At 33.1% G+C, this 12,144-nt stretch overlaps 2 protein-coding genes across 7 annotated transcripts in view; one reads left to right on the forward strand and one right to left on the reverse strand.

The window, feature by feature from the left end:
• The first annotated feature begins 347 nt into the window (after positions 1-347).
• LOC148365887 (guanine nucleotide-binding protein subunit alpha-14-like) lies at positions 348-6,897 on the forward strand. Its single transcript, XM_088336348.1, has 7 exons — positions 348-468; positions 2,563-2,747; positions 3,817-3,971; positions 4,046-4,174; positions 4,229-4,358; positions 5,177-5,330; positions 6,707-6,897. Exons 1-7 carry the CDS (start codon positions 348-350, stop codon positions 6,895-6,897), a joined length of 1,065 nt encoding a protein of 354 aa, XP_088192474.1.
• Positions 6,898-6,957: 60 nt separating this feature from the next.
• vps13a (vacuolar protein sorting 13 homolog A) overlaps positions 6,958-12,144 on the reverse strand; it is a 58,350-nt gene continuing 53,163 nt past the window's right edge. For all 6 annotated transcript variants that reach the window (XM_088336345.1, XM_088336347.1, XM_088336344.1 and 3 more), the window contains 2 exons: positions 9,192-9,266; positions 6,958-8,358 (listed from right to left, as the gene is read on the reverse strand). In XM_088336345.1, the coding sequence (XP_088192471.1) occupies positions 8,308-8,358; positions 9,192-9,266 (126 nt within the window). In that variant the 3' untranslated portion in view covers positions 6,958-8,307. The remainder of the gene's footprint in view (positions 8,359-9,191; positions 9,267-12,144) is intronic.

Genomic DNA, 12,144 nt, shown 5'->3' on the forward strand with positions numbered 1-12,144 from the left:
CATTTGGAGATGTCCAAAACGTATAGAGACATACCCAAAAAGACTTATGGATGCGATGGCAGCAAAAGGATGTTTTAAAAGTATTAACTTTTCAATTTTTTTGTCGCAAGATAAAAAAAGTTGGATAAATGTAGTTTTTTACACGATTGTGCTTTGGATACTGTCGATTATGAAAGTATATTTTGAGTTTATACAAAATTTAACTTGGGTGTGCAGGTCACCGCGCAATTCCTAGCTGCTCCGATTTGAGTCGGAGGCCGCCTCGGCCACACCTTATCATGTTTATTCAGAGATTAGCGAGGACGAGCGGGGCACAGAGATGAAAGGAGACGATATTTGGCCGAGACATGGCCGGGTGCTGCGTGTCGTCCGAGGCCAGGCAGAGACGACAGGTCAACGCCCAAATCGAGAAGCAGCTCAGGAGAGACCACAAGAACTACCGGAGGGAGCTCAAGCTGCTTCTTTTGGGTAAGGCAGCACAAACAATTGATTTTTCTCAATTAATCGAAGCAAATTAGGAGTTTGGGACACCATTGACTTTTGTCCCTCAATGGGTTAACATAAATATTTACAAATATACATGTTCTTTATAATATTCCTACCCTTACGGTGACATCCATTTATGTCAAGAAAATTCATTTAAATTGAAATATATCCAGACATTTATTAACGTTAAAATTACTACTACTAATACAAATCAGAATAATAAGTAATACCATATTGGACATCGATATCAAATCAGATTATTTTCTTGTAATATTACATTAAAGGTGGGGTGCGTAATTTGAGTTGTCCTTAAAAAGTCCAAGTTGAAATATTTTCTTTATTAAGTATGTGTTACCAATGCTCAACTGAGTTCAAAGATATATATTTTTTTTCCCACCGTGCCTCCCTGCTTTAATCTTTTACCCTCGGTGTTTCAGCCATGGAGCACAGAATGCTGGAGGGGAATGGGGGGGAGAAGAGTGATTTGACATGTTTTGTTGGTTTCTAGGATGAAAATGGTGAAAGTAAGAAAAGGACCGTTTCAAATACAGTCCAGATGTCAACTCAAACCCTTCAAAAAGATGAAAAAGGAAAAGTTTATTCGAATGCGTCTAAGAAGTTCACATTCTTGTACGCGCAACGGAAAGACAAAGGTTGCAATAATGATTTCAGCTAGAAGATGGTATTAGCAAGTCAATATTTCGAAGTTACAGACACCACCTTTAAGTTGGTTTTATTAAAATATGAAAAATATATAAATATCTAAAAAAAAATGATTATCATTGCATTGTGTTGTTTTAATTTTATGAAATATAATAGCAGTAGTTTTCTCCATTAGAAAATTAAAAAATGTCATTCGTCCCTAAAAATATTATATGAATATATATATAAATTATATTATATATATGATATATACATATATGTCTGTGTGTAATAAAAAGCTGCTAATCTAAAAAATATAAATATTAAAATTTAGATCAAAAATATTACATAAGATTTTAACCAAAGTGTATTGCATTGTGTTGTCTTACAGTAAAAAAATAGTAAAATGTAGAAAAAAATAATGTATTGTTACATTGTGTTGTTTATATTCTACATTATAAAATTTCACTTGTTTTCTACATTTAAGTTTTTTCTCGAAAGTATCAAACTTTGAACAAAAAATAATGATTATTAATTGCATTTAACAGTTATAAATTTGTTAGAAAAATATGGAGAAATAATAAAATTGAAAATATGTTCACCTAATTAAAGACAGATGTTTTATTCTTTGTATAAAATAACTTAAAATAGAACATAATTTAATTGTGTTAATTTTATGGATTCGTATTTGATTTTATATAAGATACATTTCAAAGGAAAAAAATAGCAAAATAAACAATAATACAAAATAACATAATAAATAGAAACAGGCTTTTTTTTCTGGGAAAAGATCAATTATAACAGCAACAATAAAAAAAAATCATTAGATTTGTTTGGGCAGCCCTTAACAAATGTAAATTCATATATATATTATATATATATAATATACATAAAATACATAATGAACATATATAATTAATATGTAAACAATATAAATATAAATTAATTAATACATATAAAAAACTAGGTCCTATGCATTTACTAGAAGGAAAAAAGAAAGGCTTGGTCCAGGCGTGTCAGCGGTGGGCCACATAGCTGCTGCGGTTGACCAGTCATGCAAACTCATGCAAAACGAGCAAGAAAGCAACACTCTAGCTCCACAACATGTTACTAATGAGTGCTACTTGTATGCAACTGGTCCCAATAGCGGCATGCAAGAAAAATAGCTGAATTAATTAATTGCGTTTGTCATCAGCATGCTAACACAGGTTTCCATGCTAATAGTTGATATTATGATTAAATACATTGTTCCAAGCAGGCCACACTTGGTAACTCCACCTCCGGTCGTTTTTGGCAGTCAAATATAAACAAGCAAATGGTGCAGATTTGCATGAACAAGACCTGGTTGAAAAAATATTACTACCAACCTCCCCAATCCCAAAATAAAATAAAATTGAAATTGAAAACAAAACCTAACTGAAAACTGTGTCATAGGCACAGGCGAGAGCGGCAAAAGCACCTTTATCAAACAGATGAGGATCATCCATGGAGGAGGATACAGCGAGGAAGACAAACGCAACTACGCCAAGTTGGTCTACCAAAACATCTACACCTCCATGCAAACCATGATCAGGGCCATGGACACCCTTCACATCCCCTTCCAAGATGATCAACAACAGGTAGGAAGGGAAAAGGAAGTTGGAGTTGGAGTAGATGGAAGACATGAAAGAGAAGTCGATGACTTGGAGGATGAAGAGTCTTTGGAGTAATTGGCTGACTTAGAGAAGGCTTAGATGGAGGAATTTGAATTGGAGGGTTAGTTGGATTAGTGAGAGGACTATGAGAACTTGGAGTAGTTGTAATAGTTGGAGGTCATGAGGCAAGAGTTGGGGTACTTCGAGCCAAATGATTAGTTGGAGTAGTTTGAGGACTTGGAGTTGGAGGATATGGAGTCATTCGAGAATGGGGCACATTCAGGAGTGGGACACAGAGACAAAAGGAGATGAGATTTGGCCGAGACATGTCCGAGGCCAGGCAGAGACGACACAAATCGAGAAGCAGCTCAGGAGAGACCACAAGATCTACTCAAGCTGCTTCTTTTGGGTAAGGCAGCACAAGCAATTCATTTTTCTCATTTAATCGAAGCAAATTAAGAGTTTGGGACACCATTGCTTTTTGTCCCTTAATGGGTTAACATATTTACAAATATACATGTTCCTTATAATATTCCTGCCCTTTTGGTAACATCCATTTATGTCAAGAAAATTAATTTTAATTTAGATATATTCGGACATTTATATGGAGTCATTCCAGAACTTGGGAGAAATTGGAGAACTTGAACTAGGGAGAGTAGTTGAAGTTGTTTGAGGACTTAAAATAGTTGTAGGACTTGGAGGAGGGTTAGTTTGAGTAGCTTGTGAACTTGGAGAAGTTAGTGAACTTAGGAGTAGTTGGGAGGACCTGGGTGTGGTCAGGAGAACATGATAGAAGTCGTCAGGCCTGAGAGAAGTATGAGGACCTGGGAGTAATCAGCGGACTTAGGAGTAGTCGAAGGACTTGGGAGTAGATGGCGAACTTGTAGGAGTTGAAAAACTAGCAGATTTTTGGGATTTACTTAAAGTAGTTGGAGCACTTGGAGTTTATCGTGGCATTAGGAGGTGAAAGGAAAGAAAATAAGGAGGTAGGAAAGACAAAAAGAAGAAAAAATAAAAGTGTCAAATGTCAACATATGACATGGATGGTTGGCAGGAAATTGCCAACCTTCTGCTGCAGGTGGAAGTGTCCAAAGCAAATCACCTAGACTGTGACCACGTGGCCGCCATCCGAAGCTTGTGGAACGATGGCGGCATGCAAGAATGCTTCGATCGCCGTCGGGAATACCAGCTGTCTGACTCCACCAAATAGTAAAACGCCATCCCCACCAAAGAAATTCAAATCCAGAACCCTTCACTATGCCTTTTACTGCCTGATCCTCTAGCTACCTCACAGATCTGGATCGCATCTCGCATGCCTCCTATGTACCCGATCTCCAAGATATCCTGCGGGTCCGGGTGCCTACCACCGGCATCATTGAGTACCCCTTCGACATGGAGAGCGTCATTTTCAGGTAGGGCACACCTGACCCTCCTTTCTCCAAACTGACCAATAGCGACCCTTGCAGGATGGTCGACGTTGGTGGACAGCGGTCCGAGAGGAGGAAGTGGATCCACTGCTTTGAGGACGTCACCTCTCTTATGTTCCTGGTGGCGCTTAGCGAGTACGACCAAGTTCTGGCCGAGTCCCAAAACGAGGTGATTGAAGCCCTCTCTAAATACCAATACCAGGTCCTGCAAAATTTTAAAATAACATTTTCTACCCACCCATGAAATAGTGTAGGTACTGGTAGGTCATGCAGCTAAGATTTAAGAAAAATGAACAATACCTTTTCAAACACACTGACCCCAAAGTATCAAAAGCTGACAAAAAAAAATTGATATCTAAAACTTTTGTATGAACTAAATGAGAACCGTACAAAAATAATAAGCATACTTGCCAACTTATAATTTCCCTAAATTGTCAAGGTTTTTGATTGTTCTTTAAAATACACTAATACACTTTACAAACATCAATGAAGTTACTGAAAGTGAGAGAAAGAACTAAGAAAGATGAAGAAAGAATTGTTTGGTAAATAAAATCTTGTTTACACAAATGATCTTAGTTTTGATTCTACATTGTCTTGCTTTGAGCAAGTAGGTGCTTTGTCAAGTCATTTTATTTGTATAGCCCTTAATCACAAGGTGAATCAAAGGGCTGCAGGTTAAAAGAAAGAAAGGGAGAAAAAGAGCAAGAGAGAACTTAAGACAGGATGGAAGGAAGAGAGAAGGAATGACAGGAAGGGCGGAAGAGACAGAAGACAGGACAGGAGGAAGAGAGAAAGAAAGACAGGATGAGAGGGAGAAAAAAGGGACGAAAGGGAGAAAAAAAGGACGAAAGGAAGAGAGAATATGAGCTCTTCTGCTTTGTCGTGTTTGTAAGGTTGAGGTTGAAATATATGAAAAAGACAAAATAAACCTGCTAATATTTTATATATACATGTATTGTTATAATTATATATAATCTATTTCTTTAGAACCGCATGGAAGAGAGCAAAGCCCTGTTCGGGACCATTATCACATACCCTTGGTTCCAGAAATCCTCAGTCATCCTGTTCCTCAACAAGACGGATCTCCTCCGGGAGAAAATCCTTCACTCACACCTGGCCGACTACTTTCCGCAATTCTCTGGTTGGTTGATAAAATTCGATACTTTCCTGACATAATTACCAAACGAACAACATTGGTTGGCTAAAGAGGAAAAATGTCAGCATAAAGCAAGAAGTTCTGAAAGTAAAATAAAAAAATCTCTCTGTTACAAATGTTCATTACATTCTACCATTTAAATTTGTTGTGTTGTTTCTTTGAATAAAAATGTCGAAGAAGCATTAAAATGACACAATAGACTACATGAATGTTTTTATTTGAGTATTTATCAAAATTGTTTTATTATTATTTTATGATTATTATTTTATTCTGCACAAATGTTTTTACTATGTTATTTACTGTCTTTATTTTTATTTGATTATTTTTCAAGTAATTAAATATTTTATTTTAATTTTAGTATTTTAGTATTTCCATGTATAATTTTAATTTTTATTTGTTATGTTTTAATGATATTAAATCAAATATATTTTGAAAATGTCTTATTTTTTATGATTTAATTATCTTTAATTTCTATTTTCTAACTATTTGATTATTATTGTATTCTTGTAAAATATTTTATTTATTACAATTATTTATTCTATTACTTTTAGTAATTATCTTAGAATTTTATCTTAGTTTTATTATTTTATAATGAATGAATATCTTAATTGGCCGGTCAAAATTGTGCCTAGGTGTGAATGAGCGAGCAAATTGTCTGTCCCTGTGTGCCCTGCGATTGGCTGGCAACCAGTTCAGGATGTCCCCTGCCCACTGCATGAAGATTGCTGGGATGGGCTCCAGCACCCCCGCGACCCTACTGAGGATAAGCGGTGCAGATAATGGATGGATGGATGAATATCTTATTATCATATTTATCATTTGATCAATTAGACATATTTTTAAGTTTATCATTTTTATCTTTGAAATATTTTATAACTTTCTATGATTTCACACTGCATGCATGTTTGTATTTAATTTTGTATTATTTAATTAGATTTTTTATCTGTCTTGCTCTTTTATAAAGCATGATTTTATTTATTTTTAACATTTATATTGATGTATCAATTTTTATATTTTTGTTATATTTTTATAATTGTATTGTGACTGAATGTTTCTATTTATTTGTCACTTTTTATCATACATCATGAATATGTTTTTTATTTATTTACATTCTTTAAAATTGTTTTATTATTTTATACTGTATGTATGTTTTCATTTGATTTGACTTATTATACTTATATTTTCATTTTACTATCTTAATTTCTTAACTATTTTATCATTATCAGAAAAAAATATCCCAAATTCTATGGTGGGATTATTTTTTAGTCTCCCTTAAAAAAAGGCAGCGATGATTGGAATTTATGTTTATGTATATGAATCTATGTTTCTTATTAATGTAATACTGTCCTTGTGGCGTTCAGGGCCCCGCGGGGACGCGTTGTCGGCTCAGGATTTCATCCTAGAAATGTTCCAGGAGCAGAACCTCAACAAAGACAAGAAAGTGTACCCACATTTTACCTGCGCAACTGACACAGAGAACATCCGTTTTGTCTTTGCTGCCGTCAAGGACACCATCCTCAGACAGAACCTGCAAGTTTTCAACCTGCTCTAAAATACAAACTACAATCATTATTTCAAGTGTGTTTTGCACGGCGTAGAAAGAGTCACAAAACCAAGCCAATAATTATTCATTTATTCAACAAAAACAAGCTAATCCAGTGAACATCTGAAAAAAAAAATGAGCACCAAAATATAATAAAGCAAAACTGTGTTGATAACAAGTGTCATTCCCTTCTTTTAAATAGATATTATTTTATAGTAACATGATTTGCTTGCATATCATTAATGTCCAGTGAGAAGCATGGATAACATCATAATTATTTTTTGCACAATTTAATTAGATTGAGAAAAACATCACACTTATTTTCATGTATTAAAAAAAAAAATCAATAATCAGAATAATCTGGTAGAATATGTATAAACCACATATTATAAAAAGTAAAAAATTAAATCTATACTTTTTAAGTATTTATTTATCAATTTATATGGCGAAATCTTTAGTATTCTGTCGGTATTTTTTTGTAGGATTTTTAAATGAGGCATATTGAAAAAAAAACATGGATATTTATTTTTGGGTTTTACTTTTTCTTCCCTATCAATCCAGCAATCAATTCATCGTTCAATATTAGAGAACATACTGTATCCTGGAAAAATAAAAAATCTTTGACCAAACTTCTTTAATTTATAGAAGATGATAATAATTTTTGCATGAATTATCTAATGTTTCCTAGTTTTTTGTTTGATGCAATATTAAATAAATCAAATTTGAAAAAATAATAATTACATAAATGTCCAAAGATGTGAATTATGTGATGTTTGTGAAATAACTCCAGCCCAGGTAGATATAAACAAAAAAATAAAAAAAATTCCAACAGAACAGATACAAATGTTCTCTTCCAAATTTGGAAAAAAAAAGAAAAGCCAAATTTTAAACCTTGTACGAGTTGTTTGAGATTAACTTTGGTTTTATATAACTAGAGCTGGAACAGTGGAGTTAGGGGGGGATGCACAAGGGTGAGTAGATGGCGGGTTTGAATTAAAACTGATTCATGCTTCTCATTGGATGATGACACCATGATAAAAAAAATATAAAAGTGACCGTCTGCTATGTGAGAATGGATTCATATTTTCATATTTAATTTATATATACACAAAATGCATGATTACTTTACAATACAGTAGTTAAGTAGAAAATACGGCATGCAAGTTTTAGCTTGCAGAAACGGGATTGAAAAAAAATACTGAATGTGCCGCTGAATATCATTTGAGTCATTCAGTGAGCGTGACATAAAAAGCCAGAATCAAAAATGCAAAATTCCCTTATTTAGTAAACTTGAGATTCAATCTGACTGACCTGATGGAAAAAAAAAAAAAAGAAAAAAGGCACTGATGGACATGAGTATCATGCGAAGCACTGAAGTCCAATCTGAAACGATCAAACCATATTTTGTGGCCTCGGCGTTCAATATTTAGGTAAACTTTCCCTGGCGTCTTCCAATTTGGCCAGAACCCACTAAAAAGACGACAAAAAGTCACAACATTAAATTAAAACAGCGTCATATATGGAAGACCAAAAATACATAAAGAGTAAAATCAATAAAAGTTTAGGAAACAATCATCTAAAAATATTGAAATGATATACTGTAATGATATAAAAGGAAATTATTAGGGGTGTGCCGATTTGTATGGATATTGGATATCGTAAAAAAACAAACAAAAAAAACTTACAAACTATTGTTCCTAAGTAGGGCAGCGTCTGGAAATCGGTTTTTCGCACAATGTCGGTATTGAATTTAACATACATGATACATGATTAAATATCAATTCAAAGATGAAATAATAAAAAATATATTGGAAGTAAAAAAGTTTGATTCGGACAACAGAAAAATAAAAGGAAAAAATAATGAAAAAAAATATAGGAGAAAAAATTTTGAAAATAAATACATTCATAAATAAATTAAGATATATAAAAATGAAAGCACCGTATTGCCATAAAATAAAAAAATATTATAATGAAAATAAAAACAATAAAAATCGCAGTCAAAAATATAAAAAAATACAAATAAGTCGGAGAAGAAAAAGTTTAACGGGGACATTTCTTAAAATATATACAATAAATAATGAAAAAAGATATACAAGAAAGAAATAAACTGGTTAATCAATAAATACATGAATAAACAAATGAAAAGCAACGCAACAAAAAATAGAAACGAATAGTGAAAACTTTAATTTCCACGAAGAATCATTCATTTGTCTTTTTTATGTATGTATGTAATTTATCCAAGCATTTTCTTTTTTTGGTTCTTTATAGTAAAATAAACTCATAATTTAAGGATGGTGACTCACCGTGGCAATTTCAGGTGTCTTGAAGTTGATGATTTTGCCAAACTCTTTGGCGTGGAACACTGACTTGACTCGCTCCTGAGCAAAGCAGCAAAAAAAAAAAAAGATTATAAAGGTTGTCATAATATAAAAAAAAAGAGATATAAATAGTTTGGTGGACAATGATACAATTGAAGTCTCAGCTCTTTGCAGAGGATGAAAAATATGACTGACGAGTAGTAATGGTAATTCAGCCTCTTTTTGGAGAACCGGCTTTTTCAGCTCAGCTAACTTAAACTAGCTGGCTCTTTCAGCTCACAAACGGCTCTTGAGATTTTTTTATTACATTAATCCATAAAATACTAGTTAACATGTTACATTATGCACAATAATTTTAAAAAGTCAAGTCATGTTTATTTGTATAGCCCTTAAATCACAAAGAGTCTCAGAGGGCTGCACAAACCACAGATGTCTATTAGACCAATAAATAAAAATAATCATTGAACTTTTTACTCCCAATTATTTAAACAGAACTTTTTTATACTAAACAACACGAATTTTTGAAAAAACAAAACAAAACAAAACAAAAAAAACACGACAAGACAAAATGTAAATGAAAAACATTGACTTTTTTAGAGCAACAACAAATAAACAATGAAATACAAGAACAAACTTTAAATGTGATACGTAAAAAAACATTATCTATAAATGCAAATATTCATAGATCTACAACAAACAATTTTCAAATAAAAAACCTTTTTACTTTATATATATATATATATATATATATATACATATTTATATATATTCAACAACATAGAATCGCTGAACATTAATTACATATTGCCTAATGGCAGGGTTAGGTAGGGTTACTTTAACTTGATTACTTTCAATTACTTTTGGATTACTCCAATACCAAATATGCTAATAAAAGACAAAAGAAACTAAAAATGAATAAAACGGCAAAATTTTGTGCAGGCTTGGGGAGTAACGGAATACATGGAACGGCAAAAATGATGTTGGCAAGCTGTTTGGATTTATTTTCATTTTGTTTCTGTCGCATTTTATGTTAGTTTTTCACGAGATCAAAGAAATCAAAGCCAGGAGAGAAAGCTTACCACGTGTTGTGGGTCATAATTTTATTCATATTTAGATTCTTTTGTCTTTTTTAAGCCTATTTGGTATTGGAGTAATCCAAAAGTAATTGAAAGTAATCAAATTAGAGTAACCCTACCCAACCCTGCCTTATCGCGTGCACCCTCAAGAGAAAATGAGTCTCAAAAAGGAGCTTTTGATTGGTGAGGAGCCGGCTCCTGTTGTACACTTCAAAAAGTTGGCTCATAGAGCCGTTTCGTTTGCGAACAACACATCCAAACTTTCAGAAATCCGGCCAGATTCGGTAAGCTTAAAATGTGTGAGGGCCGACTATTCAGCCTGGCAATATTTGAACAGTTCTTAATAAATTCACCCTTGGTGAAAGGTTTGCTGTGCTTGGCAATCAGCGTTGCAACCTCTTAGCTCGCCTTTGAACCATTTTCATTTGACTCGCAGGGTCTTTTGAAAAAGAGCTGCTGTGCCATTTAAATGGCTTTCAGTTGCTTCAATTTTCACAGCTTAGGTTTGCAGTTAGCTTTTTGTAGTCGCCATATTTTATCTTGCTGTGCCTTTTGATTTTATATTATTTGAAAACAGCCAGTCCCCTGGCAAATTAGGCAGACACAGTTGTTTAAGATTTTTGGTGACACCAATTTCCTAACTGTCCTTGAAGTGGCGGTGCTCGCAGTCAACTTTTCTTTTTTTTTTAGAGTAGCCATGACGGAAATTAGGTGGGCTAAAATTCTCACAGAAAGCAAGGGGCAAGGTGGCCATCATCTGGTGAAATGATTTGATTTTTTTGTACAAATGTATTTTATACTGAGGTCAACATTAATGCCGGGCCACTTTTTTTTAATTTTATGACAAAAGCCGCTTGCCAGTAAAAATGTAATCAAGGCCCGTCACTGTTCCCCGGGCCAGAAGTTGGACATGGGCTGTAGTACAGTGTAACTCAGGGATGGGTAAAATATGGTCCGCGGGCTACATCTGCCTTGTCAGGGTTTTGAACCTGGCCCGCAAAACGAAAATCGCCAAAATATAATGACATTTTATATATAGATAATAGTGAATTCAATTCTGCTAACAAAAATAGTTTTTTTGTGTGCCAACTTTGTCCCCATTGTCTCTTTGTGTGTCTGTAATAAAACATATTAAAGTACTACAAAAATACTATAAAAAATACTACAAAATTAAATATCAAATTTTGTGCTTTAAAACATGGAGGAATTAGTTTACTTTCATTCTAAAAAGCAAAAAAAACCCATAAAAAGACGACAAAAATACTACTAAAGACATACTATAATACAAGAATACTACTACATAAATATTACAATAAAAACATTACAACAATTCAGCTACCTTATTAATAAAAAAAATACTAAAGAAATACAACAAAATAATACTATGGAAATACAACCGGAATAATACAGACAGACTAAAGAAATACTACAAACATACTTCCGTAGAAATACTTCAAATACTAATATATACTAATATAGAAAAAGTACAAAAATAACACAACAGTAATATTATAATACAAAAATTCTACTACAGAAATACTACAAAAATACAACCACAGTATTACAACTAAATACTCCAAATACACAACAAAAAAATTTACCATGGAAATACTACAAAAACACTACTGCATAAATGCTACAAAATACAAAAAAACAAATACAGTGATACTGCAAAAATACTTCAGAACTAATACAAAAATCAGACACCAGAAATACCACCAAAAAATGTAACTACAGTCATACTACAAAATTAAATATCATATTAAGTGCTCAAAATATGGGCGTATTATTTTGCTTTAAGAGTGAATGCTCCTTGCAGAGGATAAAAAATATGACCAAGGATTGTTGTAACCGAATGCTTG

This window comes from Urocampus carinirostris, chromosome 5, assembly GCF_059441175.1.
Source record: "Urocampus carinirostris isolate Australia breed hairy pipefish chromosome 5, RoL_Ucar_1.0, whole genome shotgun sequence".
Lineage (NCBI taxonomy): Eukaryota > Metazoa > Chordata > Actinopteri > Syngnathiformes > Syngnathidae > Urocampus > Urocampus carinirostris.